General features: G+C 43.8%; 1 protein-coding gene across 1 annotated transcript; it reads left to right on the forward strand.

Annotated features, from left to right (window-relative positions):
* The first annotated feature begins 2325 nt into the window (after window positions 1-2325).
* On the forward strand, window positions 2326-9283 carry LOC144528568 (uncharacterized). Its single transcript, XM_078267242.1, has 3 exons — window positions 2326-2474; window positions 2959-3055; window positions 6969-9283. Exons 2-3 carry the CDS (start codon window positions 3004-3006, stop codon window positions 8549-8551), a joined length of 1635 nt encoding a protein of 544 aa, XP_078123368.1. The 5' UTR covers window positions 2326-2474; window positions 2959-3003; the 3' UTR covers window positions 8552-9283.
* The last annotated feature ends 3237 nt before the right edge of the window (window positions 9284-12520 follow it).

The following is a 12520-nucleotide window of genomic DNA, read 5'->3' on the forward strand; positions in this document are numbered from 1 at the left end:
ATGGTGTTGTAAGCCCCCACCGTCGACTTCAAGGCACCTGAAATTGACATTTGACTATCTCATATTTTAGAAGTGTTTCAATCCCTTCACACCTAACCCTAACCTTATAACCCAACTTGGTCATCCTGGCACTATGTGTTCACGTTACAGTGCTTTAATTAATTTGAAATACTTCTATTTTAGGTATATACTATATGTGTCTATTGGTGAAGAATCACTTTGAGCCTTTGTAGTGTGTGTCTTTGACTTTGTAGTCAAGGCTGCTTTAATGCACGGGCTTATCTGGGCTGAAGCCCAGGGGCCTCCCAAGTTCAGGTTCATGATGAGCTGAAAAGGTCATATTGTTTTGTAATTTGTTTGGTTTTCTTTCAATCACTCTAATCACACGTTAAATGGCTTCTGATTGATCCAAATTAGGAGTGACCCACGTGGCCCCATAGCCTATGGCCCGTGGGCTTACCTATCACAATGTCTATAGTTGGTTTTGGGGTGTGTCCCTCTGTGATTGAGTGACATTAAGTGGAAAATGTCGGGGAGGACATTTGAGAGTGGTGCCCAGAAAAGAAAAAAACGTATTAAGAAGGAGTTGCGCGAAAAAGATCTACTAAAGAGCATCCCAAAGCTCACCGGATATTTTAAACCAGCTGCTACTGAAGATGGACCCAGCAGCGGAGGAAGATCGCTTTCCCACACACCGGAGGGAGCGGAGGAGGCGCAGGCCGCGCAGGTGGATGTAGGGGCAATGGAGGGGAGGAGGAGGGGGGGGAGCACACGAGCCCCAGAGAGAGGACCAGGCCGCAAACCAGTTAGGGGGAGACGAGTCAGATGACCCATATAACTGTGACCCGGGCCGCTGGGGAAACAATATTGACACAAAAGTGCGGGCTTATTGGGCGGAAATGGCACCGGAGTCCTGTCAAAATAAAGCACGAGGAACGCCATTATTAAACAGCAGAGAAGAGCTTTCTCAAAAATAAATTTCAAACGCAAACTCAGTAACGGAGAGTGTGTGCCCAGAGAATGGCTCTGAAAAACAGACTGTAATCAAGCAAGTCAGTCATCTCACACTGATGTCTATTGAGCGTGACATCCTTCGTGATTTGGATTTTAAGGACATAATTAGGGCCTTTTCTTCAAAGAAGACAAGACGAAAGTAAAGAAAGTGCTGTATTTATAGCTTGTGCAGGTTTGAAATGGTTGTGGTTGTGCATTGTTTTAAGAGAAATGCACATTTATACTGCAAACGCTCTATAAATGTTGCTCAGTTTCATCTTTTTGGTACCTGGCATTAGGCCATGTTGCTATCCATGGACCATGGTGCATGTGATTGGTTCACAGGGCCCACTGAGGCCACAGAAGAGGCTCCTACTTTGATTTTACATTTTGTGATGTAGATTACCTAGATATTACACTTTTTTTAAATGAGACTCTATAAATCGAGGGGATGGGGGGCCTACAAAACCTCTCAGCCCCGGGGCCTAACATTAGGTTAAGGCGCCCCCCCCCCTCAATGTTGAAACCCAGCCCAGCCCTTGCTGGCAGTATAATGTGTGAGCGAGTGTGTCTGTCTATCAGTCCAGGTCTGCTGTAATATGAGCAGCAGCGGGTGTCCTCAGACAGTTGCTGATCCCAGCAGATCCCAAACGCTGATGGGACTCGGAGCTGCTGATGTGTGCAGCCTGAAGAACACTCCAAGGTGACATCACAACATATGTTTATATCAGTGGATTTGTTGTCACATTAATCATTTTCATTCATCTTCTCCAGACTGTAACTCCCTGTAACGCGTGGTGTACGGAGGCCTAATTTACAGGGTTGGGTTTTAACAATAACTTCTTTCACCAGCAAATTGCTGTTAAATGACAAAAACAGATGAAAAAAAAGAGTATTTTACAATAACTTTGAATGCATCACGAGGTTTACCAGTTTACCAGTAAACGCAACATTTAATCACGTGTTTGTGTGTGCGTGTGCGTTTGTGTGTGATTGTTTGTGTGTGTGTGTGTGTGTGTGTGTATTACTGTCTGTATAACTGTGTGTATTACTACATTATGGACTTACATTAGTACATTCTGTAAGTTTCCTAACGAAAGAAACAGCACAAACTGCTGGATGTGGTTTTAAAATCAGAAACTAAGTAAAATAAGTGAAATAAATCTGATATCTGAAAAGCTTAAAACAGGGATATGGGAAATAAACTAGACTAGAGATTCATTGAAACAACTAAAGCACTGAGAGCTGAACTCACGGAGACATTTTCTGCCAATGGAAAATCCCTCCCGGACTTTTATTTTGAAAGTCGGCTACGTCTCTGCCCGGAAGCTCTATAGTCTTCACTGTGGCTAACTTATATCTTATAATCCATCCATCAGACGGCGGAGTAAAAGGCGCCAGTGTTTAGATTCCTAAAAGAAAGAAAGGTCCCAAACTGCTGGATGTGGTTTTAAAAGCTGAAACGAAGCTACACAGAGCAGGTTTGTTGTTGAAACGCGGTACATGTTGCTACAGCTAACGTTAGCCGCTAGCAGCTAGCTCCTGCTAACGTGTTGCTGTTTCTCCAGCTTGTTGTAAAGCTAAGGTTAGCCGCTAGCAGCTAGCTCCTGCTAACGTGTTGTTTCTCCAGCTTGTTGTAAACTTAAGGTTAGACGCTAGCAGCTAGCTCCTGCTAACGTGTTGTTGTTTCTCCAGCTTGTTGTAAAGCTAAGGTTAGCCGCTAGCAGCTAGCTCCTGCTAACGTGTTGTTTCTCCAGCTTGTTGTAAAGCTAAGGTTAGCCGCTAGCAGCTAGCTCCTGCTAACGTGTTGCTTCTGTTGTTTCTCCAGCTTGTTGTAAAGCTAAGGTTAGCAGCTAGCTCCTGCTAACGTGTTGTTTCTCCAGCTTGTTGTAACGCTAAGGTTAGCCGCTAGCAGCTAGCTCCTGCTAACGTGTTGTTGTAAGCTCCGTATTTTGTCCAACCCAGGTCGGGCAGCAGTGAGTGTGAAGAGAGACTTTTCTAAACTCTGACATGGACTCTGACAACAGTCAGCACCCGTCCTCTCACTGTTCCATCCACCAAGGTAAGAGAACCAAGCTGCTACACACTGGAAAGGGACTTTGATGTTAACAGTCACGTTTACAACCGGACATTAGTTGTTATTTGGTGACGTGTGTGTGTGTGTGTGTGTGTGTGTGTGTGTGTGTGTGATTCAGGGTTACTGAGGTCATTTCAGGGTCACTCTGTTTCCAGTGATATGAAGCTGGATAAATCCCAGAGGGAACTTCTGCTCCAAATCAGGTTCCATGTTTGAGACAGCAGACTGTGTATGTATGTATGTATGTATGTATGTGTGTGTATATATATATATATATATATATAGATATAGGGATATGAAATCTGTTGAATGGGTTTCAAATCCCGTGTTTTCGGATTTATTTTTAGCCCTTTTGGATTTTCTGGATTTGCTTGTTTTCTTTTCACTTCTAAACTGTATCGACCTTTAAAAACTCACAATTCAGCTTTTTTTTTTTTATTTAAGCTGTTAATATATTCAGCAAAGCACATTCAAAATTCTCCCAAATTCAGCCAAACCTTCAACAAAGCTCTGGCCAAAAATAAATATAAAAAATAAATTAAGAATTAATAATATGCTAATATGCTGTGTTAGCCTACCTAAACAAAAGCTAATTGGATGCATACATTAGTTATCTTGGATTCAGGGTTAGTGAGCTAACATCAGGGTTACGTGTGTGTGTGTGTGTGTGTGTGTGTGTGTGTGTGATCAGTGATATGAAGCTGGTTAACTTGTTCCAGCTGTTGGGTCCCTTACTGGGTTCTATATGTTGTCTTTACCTAATAGCAGCAGCTAACACAAACATATTACTGTACTATGACCTTTCCGACATACTATACAATATACTTAAAAAAGTCATAGTATTTCAATGTTTCCCTGTACAATCAAATTCTTCCTTGGCTGTCCAAAGAATGCCAAACAAAGTAAAAAGTGTATGCAACTATATGTAGTATAGTATGTCAAAAAAAGTCATAAAATAAGGTTGAGATATTTTGGACTGGGATACATGATAGCCTACGTCTGATTGCAGGGAGCCAGGTTCCATTCAGCCCGAGAGTATTAGTTCTGGGAGATGGGTCGGTCCGGAGCGGGAGGGATCATTATCCCTTGTGTTTTTTTATATCAGAAATATGGGCTTCTTTCAACCAATTCAATTTTATTTATAGTGTCAAATCATAACAGGAATTATCTCAGGACACTTTACAGATAGAGGAGGTCTAGACCACACTCTATAATTTACAAGGACCCAACAATTCCAGTGATTCCCCCAAGAGCAAGCATGAATGCGTAAGTGCGACAGTGGCGAGGAAAACTCCCTTTCGGGAAGAAACCTCGGACAGACCCAGGCTCTTGGTAGGCGGTGTCTGACGGTGCCGGTTGGGGGTGTGATGAACAGTGGCAATAATAGTCACAATAAATATATTGTAATAGTTATAATAGGTCATGGTGTCGTAGAGCACAGCAGGGCGTAACGGGGTGTGGCAGGGCGTTGGCCGGACATAGCAAGTTGAAGCCGGGCATTGCAGTGCGTAGCAGGGTGTAATAGGGCACAGCAGGGCGTAGGGCAGGACCACGGCGACAGCTGCCACCATGATGTAGGTGCCATCATGATCCAAGATGATGATGCTGGGCGGAAAAAGAACATAAGGACTCCGGGGAATAAGCTCCCCGGAGCTATGTTAGTAACAAGCATTTCTGTGACACGAATACACACAGATGGAAAGAGAGAGGAGAGAGGAGCTCAGTGTGTCCAAGGAGGTACCCCGGTAGTCCAGAACTATAACCCCATAACTAAGAGCTGCAGAGAAGGGGAGATAGGGAGGCTGTGTTCCCTGATTGTGGCTACACACCTTCCCCCGCCGGTCTAGGCTAACGTTGCGACTCATTACTCCCTAAGTATATGTAAGCTTTCTATGAAGAGAAGCCGAGATAGGGAGGGTGCGCCATGACTGTGGCTACACACCCTCCCTCGCCGGTCATATTGCCCAAAAATAACACAGATGCATTTATGTATGTCATAGGTAAAGTTAGTGATTACTTTTATTGCTTTTTGGGTGTTTTATTCAATTTTTGTAGCACTTGAAGACAAGGCAGCTTTATTTGTTTAGCACATTTTAGCAACAGGGCAATTCAAAGTGCTTTACACAAAACATTAAAGAGCCGTTAGAAAACAATTAAAAAACAAATTAAAACATTAAAAGACAAGAATAAAATTGACAGTGCAGTATAAGAATTTAAAGAACTGAGAGATAAAATGCACGAATAAAAGTTACAGTGCAGTATAAGAAATTAAACATTAAAGAGCAGTTATCGAGTGTCATACAGTGTCATCAATGCAACTTCAGTATAAGAAATGAACAGTTATTTAAAGAAAGGCAACATCAAAAAGATAGGTCTTCAGCCTTGATTTAAAAGAACTGAGAGTTGCTGCGGACCTGCAGTTTTCTGGGAGTTTGTTCCAGTTATGTGGAGCATAAAAACTAAACGTTGAATTTTCCATCACAACCACAACTCAACTCAGTGATTACAACCTCTCGAATCTGTCACTGCAAAAAAATGCCCACTGCCTGCTGTGTCTCCCACCACCATGGGACGGTCCACCCCTGTGGGTGGCAGCGTTTGCACATGTGCCATGGCCGAGACGGCGGTTTTATGCTTTTCCGCTGCTCTGTCTCATCCTTCCCCTGCTGGAGAGGGTGAGACAGGAACAGTTGTCGGTTGTCGGTCATTCTGGTGGCCCGGATCGTCGTTCGGCACCATGGTACGCAGGAAATGACTTAAATGATGGCGGAGAAGCCCTGGAATTCCCCAGTTCTTGGGGCTCTGCTCAGGAGTCGGGTGCGATAGGCTCTCTCTCTAGGCCTCACTCCTGAGATTGATAGGCTGAGGGCGGCTGGACTCTTTTTACAGGGTGTGCAAACTATCCAGGTGGCGAGAGCATGATCCACCACTGCTTGTTACGAGGCAAAGTGGCCCTGGTTCCAGTGCTGGTCCGCGAAGAAAAGGCTAGATCCTCTGTCTGTGCTGTCGGCTCTATTTTTTGTGGTCTGTGTCTCCGCCCCCCAGTGGGAACTGCCATTGGTGCTTGAGATCTTGTTGGGGGAGCCCTATGAGCCTCTGGAGCATTCCTCTCTGAAAGTGCCGTCGCTCAGGGCAGACTTGCTGCTTGCACTGACTTCTGCTAAGAGTGAGTAAACTTACTGCCTTGTCGGTGGACCTCGGTTGCTTGTTGTACTGCACTGTTGTTGTACTCACAGATCGAATCCCTCCTTTGTTCCCCAGGACCTGAAGGAGCTCATTAAGGTCAAGGGTCATTCAGTTGGATGCATTCTCTCGTCCACCAAAAGTAATAACAATACACTTATTTATGGGCACCTTTCTCGACACTCAAGGACACCGTACATGTACAAATGATAAAAGATAAAAACAGATGACAACAAAGAACAAGCAATAAACAACAGCGAATTATAAAATTACACCAAGTATGCCAGTTTGAAAAGGTTGGTTTTTAAATAGGATTTTAATCTGGGGAGAAAGTCAGTGTCACGGATGGCTTGTGGGAGTGCGTTCCAGAGGAGGGGGGCTGCACGGCTGAAAAGCTCTGAGCAAAGTTCTATAAGCACAGGCAGAGCCCTCTTCCTAGGTGCCCTGTTGCTCCTATACTGTTGCTGAAGGGGTGTAGAATGTCAGACAGCGGAGATGCTGCCTTTTTATGCTGTGCTGCTGCACGTTTCTAGGTAAGAACGTCCTGATTAGCCGGTTACATTTATTCAAATTTCAGTGTGTGAATGCGTTTTCAAAATGACCCATTGAGTCCAGTACACAGCTCCGCCTGTGCTTAATGAACTAGGGTTATAATATCATAGCCTTTGTTTTGTCTTAACAACTATTATGTTGTCTGTGTTTGTCTGTGTTTCAGCTTTATCTCGAGATTTTAAGAAAGTGATTGTTGGTGAAGAGGAGCAGCAGGAGTGTAGCTCCAGTGTGGACCAGCAGGAGCCAGAGCCCCCCCCACACATTAAAGAGGAACAGGAGGAACTGTGGAGCAGTCAGGAGGGAGAGCAGTTTCAGGGACTGGAGGAGGCTGATATCACCAAGTTCCCATTCACTCTTGTTCCTGTGAAGAGTGAAGATGATGAAGAGAAAGCTCAGTCCTCACAGCTTCATCAGAGACAAACTGAGGAGAACAGAGAGGCTGAACCTCAGTCAGGTTCAAACTCTCTGAAAAATGATTCAAGATGTAAGAAAACATTTAGCTGCTCTGAATGTGGGAAAAGATTTGACTTCAAGTCACGTCTGCAAAGACACGAGATGACTCATACGGGAGAGAAACCTTTCAGCTGCTCTGAGTGCGGGAAATGTTTTACAGAAAGAGGAACTTTACGGAAACACATAAGAACACACACAGGAGAAAAACCTTTTAGCTGTTCAGTCTGTAAGACATCTTTTATAGAGAGGGAAGGTTTTCAGGCACACATGAGAAGCCACACAGGAGAGAAACCTTTCAGCTGCTCGGAGTGTGACAAAAGATTTAGCCTTAATAAACTTCTGACGAGACACATGAGAACTCACCGAGGAGAGAGACCTTTCAGCTGCACAGTCTGTAAGAAGTCTTTTGGACAAAATGTAAATTTACGGATACACATGACCATCCACACAGGACAGAGGCCATTTAGCTGCTCATTCTGTGAGAGAGGTTTCACAGCGAGAGGAAGTTTGGAGAAACACATGAGAATCCACACAGGGGAGAGGCCGTTTACCTGCTCCGTCTGTAAGAAAACCTTTATAGACAAAGGAACTTTAAAAATACATATGAGAGTCCACAAGGGACAAATATCGTCTACCTGTGTTAGTGACATAATAAAGCAGCAGGAGTGTAGCTCCAGTGTGGGACAGGAGGAACCAGAACCCCGACCTGAGACTGATGACAGTGCTGATTTGAAGGAGACCAGAGAACCTCAGTCAGCTTTAAACTCCCTGAAAGATGAAGACGTTCTCGTCTGGGGTTTGGGATCTGGTGCTGGTGACAAAACAATTAGCTGCTCTGAGTGTGGGAAAAGATTTTGGACCAAGCAAAATCTGACGAGACACATGAGAACTCACACAGGAGAGAAACCTTTCAGCTGCTCAATCTGTAAGAAATCTTTTACACAGAGTGGAAATGTACGGAGACACATGACAACTCACACAGGAGAGAAGCCATTCAGCTGCAGTGTTTGTCACAAAACATTTGCCTGGCCAGAAAAGCTCAAAAGTCATAAATGTGTCGGTCGTCAGTCGTCACAGCTTCATCAGAGTCAAACGGAGGAGAACAGAGAGGAAGAACCTCCAGCCAGCAGAGCAACTCAACACATGGAAACAGAAGCTGATGGAGAGGACTGTGGAGGACCAGAACCAGCCAGGAACTCACATCCACTTTTACAACCAGAGACTGAAGACCAGACTGGAGACTCTTCTGAACCTGAGACTGATGACAGTGCTGATTGGAAGGAGACCGGATAACCTCAGTCAGCTTTAAACTCTCTGAAACATGATTCAACATGTAAGAAAACATTCAGCTGCTCAGTCTGTAAGAAATCTTTTAGAAATAGTGGAACTTTAAATAAACACACGAGAATCCACAGGTGACAGGAACTGTGTACTTCCTGTTGTAGTGACGTTAAAAAAAACAGGAGTGTAGCTCCAGTCTGGAAGGAGACCAGAGAACTTTAGTCTGTGTAACTGAAGACGAAGGAGTCTCTAAAAGTGAGATAAGATGTAATTCTCCGTTCCGTGGGTCCTTAAAAAGTCTTAGGTCTACATTTCATTGTTTCTTTGTTTTTCTATTTGTGGTTTATTTTGTCAACTTTAAAGGTCTAGCTAACCCCTGACTCGAAGTTCACTGGGGTTGCCAGGTTGAGAACGCTAAACCCAACATCCCACACTGTCTGTGTTAGGTAGATGCTAGCCTTGCGTTGCCCCAGAGCTTTCTACCCGGCTGACAGTCATCTTTTATCAGCTAAACGCAACTACAACCGCTAAAAAGGCCGCAACCTCGGTATTCTCTGTACCCGACTGACAGCCACCCTTTCTCTTTGTCTGTACCCGACTGACAGCCACCCTTTCTCTTTGTCTGTACCCGACTGACAGCCACCCTTTCTCTTTGTCTGTACCCGACTGACAGACACCCTTTCTCTTTGTCTGTACCCGACTGACAGCCACCCTTTCTCGTTGTCTGTACCCGACTGACAGCCACCCCTTTCTCGTTTGTCTGTACCCGACTGACAGCCACCCTTTCTCGGCTGAAAATGATAGCAACAACCGTTAGAAAGACCTCAACCTCGATTTTACTACTTTCACACCCCGTTATATATATATATGTGTGTGTGTGTGTGTGTATATATATATATATATATATATATATATATATACCACAACAACAAAAAAACACTGGTGAATGCGCATCATAACACATAAAAAAACACACAAGGGCAGTCCCTCCAGGATTTCGCTGTCTTTTTTTGAGATTGTTGCAGCCCAAAAAAAAACGATTTTGTATAGTTCTTTAAAAATAAAAAGGAAACTTGTTTTGGGGGGAATAATAATTATTACTATTAATTAATTAATTACTCTGGGCTGAGATTTCCTAGGGAACCTTACCAAAAAGGCTGAGGATGCTGCCAATGCAGGTAAAACATGAAAATGGCTGGTGGATTTAAGACAAAAAGTAATAATTCATTGAATGAATCAAATTTGAACATATGTGTCAGTGGCTTGTTGATCTTTACATTGTTAGTTTATTTCCTGTCCTGTCCTGGGACACATTCATACGGTTTGATAAAGTAACGAGCGTAGCTGTCCTCAATTTAGGTCATCCTGTACGTCTCATCTGTGGTTTTTCCTGCATCCATCGTGTGTGTGTGTGTGTGTGTGTGAGAGAGTGAGTGAGTTGCGGGGGGGAACAGAGCAGCCCAGCCCGCTGCAGAGAGCCGACAGGATGTTAACAGCAGCAGCTTTCAGCTACTTCAGAGTGAAAAAATGTTCCAGCGTACATTGATGTTAAAATGTATACAGGTTCGCAGGACGGTCTGAAATGTGCACGGTCTTTCGCTGTACGTTTTGTTGGTAAATGTGAGATGTTCGAGGCACACACGTCTCGTCCACGGTCTTGTTTTCATATCAAAAACAAGGAAATTAATTTGACCCGTTCTCACTGCCGCTTGGTCACTGGCTGTCACAGTGGACGTGGGACTGCTGGGATTGTCGCGAGTAATGAAAATGTGATAGGGGGCCCCGGCTGTCAATCAATATCTTCCAGTCACACGGGCCCCTGATTGGTCCGGGCCCGTAAGCACCGCATACCCTGCTTACCGACAAAATAATTTACTAAAGCAGCTCGTCTACACTGTACATTACACACATTATGGTTGCGTGTCAGTTTGTAACAAAGTGGGAATAATACTGTCCAACATATCATAATCTTGAAGCTGGCGATGGTAACGTTAGCCACAATAATATTTCATAACATAACCTTACATACATTGCAGAGCGACCTGTAGAGAAGATAAGCTGTGTGCCAATTCAACAAGTCAGGCTACATGGTTGTTTTGGCCAAATGTAAATGGCATGTTTCCATTATGAGGAAGTCAAACTTGTGGTTCCTGTCATATGTCTGTCATGGTTACCAGCTGTGGCTCGCTTGCCCGGTCCAAATGATTTATTTATATACCAAACCAGGAGTCTAGGGGTATTTCCCTACCCAGTCCTCCTGGTACCTGCAGAGACGTTTTTGCTTTTTAGCTACGTGTTCATCGGGTCCCGGGACACCAGCCTGAGCCTCCATTTCAACAATGAATGAATGAATGAAAGAAAAATAGCAATGCGTGTTATCAAAATTCGTGCCTAGCCGCCTACGTAGCCTACTGTTGCAGCCGACGGGAGCTGGCTGCAGGACGACTCAATCACCATGAACAGTTTTTAATGTTCTATCAGAGTATAACTACTTGAGAGTCTGCTCTTGAGACTTTTATCTAATTTTCAGGATTCGGGATTCGGGACAACTGCTTGGATTTCGGTACTGTCCCGAATTTTCCGGAAGTCTGGTCACCCTACCCAGCACCATTCGGCATCACTTCACTGCCTGTGTCTTAGTTCTTTTGCGAGTAACTAACTTGAGTATCGTGTGTTGTATAATGCCAAAAATGTCTTGATATGTAGGACAGAAGTGGATTGTCCTACATATCATACATACATTCCAAACTTGTATCTGTCAGGACAGGTGACGAGTGTCTGTAATAAAATTAAAATATATGATTCACTACATTACAGATCAGTTATCTGTATCAGTTATAGGAAATACACAGGCAGCGTCACATATTATATGCCCAAGCTAACACGCTGGTAAGAAAATTCCACATGAGCACGGATGACGTCAAAATGAGTCTTTTTAAAGCATATTGCTCTCCTTTGTGTTCTGTTCCCTTTTGGATTAAGTTTAAAAACAGAAGCATGCAGAAGCTTAAAGGCGCAATATGAGTTCCTGCATGGTCACTTCTGTTGAAGTATATTCCAAACAAAACGGAGCAAGCTCGCCCCTCCCCCCATGTTTCCGTAACCGTTATGACTAACTGTCACTAAGCCCCACCCCCTCCCCCAACCATCTTGTCGGTGGTTGGCTGGAACGTGGTTTGTTGTATTTTGGTCACAGCCTGTGCCTCTAGTGTTTGTTTGACATTTACGACCCCTGTGTTGTCTCCCGAGACCGGGCTTTTTCACGGTGTGTTCAGGGGGGCAGGCAGCTAGCGGATCAAGGAGAGACGACTACCATTTCAGACAAAAATGAAATTGTGCTGAAGCCATGCAGGAACTCGTAGTACACCTTTAAGGTTGCTCATAATGACTGTATGAGGACACTGCTCAACAAACCCAGGTGCTCTAGTGCAAGTGACCTGTTTTGTAATGCAGGGGTCAGCACCTTCCAGGCATTGTTGAGGAGTCTGATCTACAAAGTCATTTGTCGCCTGAACGCCTCCCAGAACAGCGTTGTCATGCTGCTAGGTGTAGTGCCATACAATACCAATCATCACTATGGTATAAGTGTCTTTTATAGAAATGCAGTATTGTTGTTAATTTTGTTTTTATTTCTCTGTATATGTTTATCTTTGTCTTTTTAATGTATGTTGTATGTCATGTTTGTGTTTTCCAAATGGACCTTGAGTCTGGCAATAAAGTTGATGATAACTAATCTATATATTACCCCCTATTTCCAAGATGGTACATCCCAGGCAGTCATGTCACAGAAACCACTTGAGAGGGAGTTTAGTGTTTCTGGATGTTATCATCACTCTAGTGGTCAACAGAGCGGCTGTAAAATGGTAAAAACACATGATTTCCTATGAATCCTTCAACATTTGTTAAGTAAAAGCTTTTATTATGAAGCAGTAACATCAGGAAATGTTGCGTTTTCAGCAGTAACTTAACTCACTTCACACA

This window comes from Sander vitreus, chromosome 14 (genome assembly GCF_031162955.1).
Source record: "Sander vitreus isolate 19-12246 chromosome 14, sanVit1, whole genome shotgun sequence".
Classification (NCBI taxonomy): domain Eukaryota; kingdom Metazoa; phylum Chordata; class Actinopteri; order Perciformes; family Percidae; genus Sander; species Sander vitreus.

What these genes read in the sequence shown, in the direction of transcription:
- LOC144528568 (XM_078267242.1), top strand. Translation starts at nt 3,004, where the DNA reads ATGGACTCTGACAACAGTCAGCACCCGTCCTCTCACTGTTCCATCCAC. An exon ending in TCACTGTTCCATCCACCAAG is followed by an intron (nt 3,056 to 6,968) that starts GTAAGAGAACCA and finishes TCTGTGTTTCAG; the next exon opens with CTTTATCTCGAGATTTTAAG.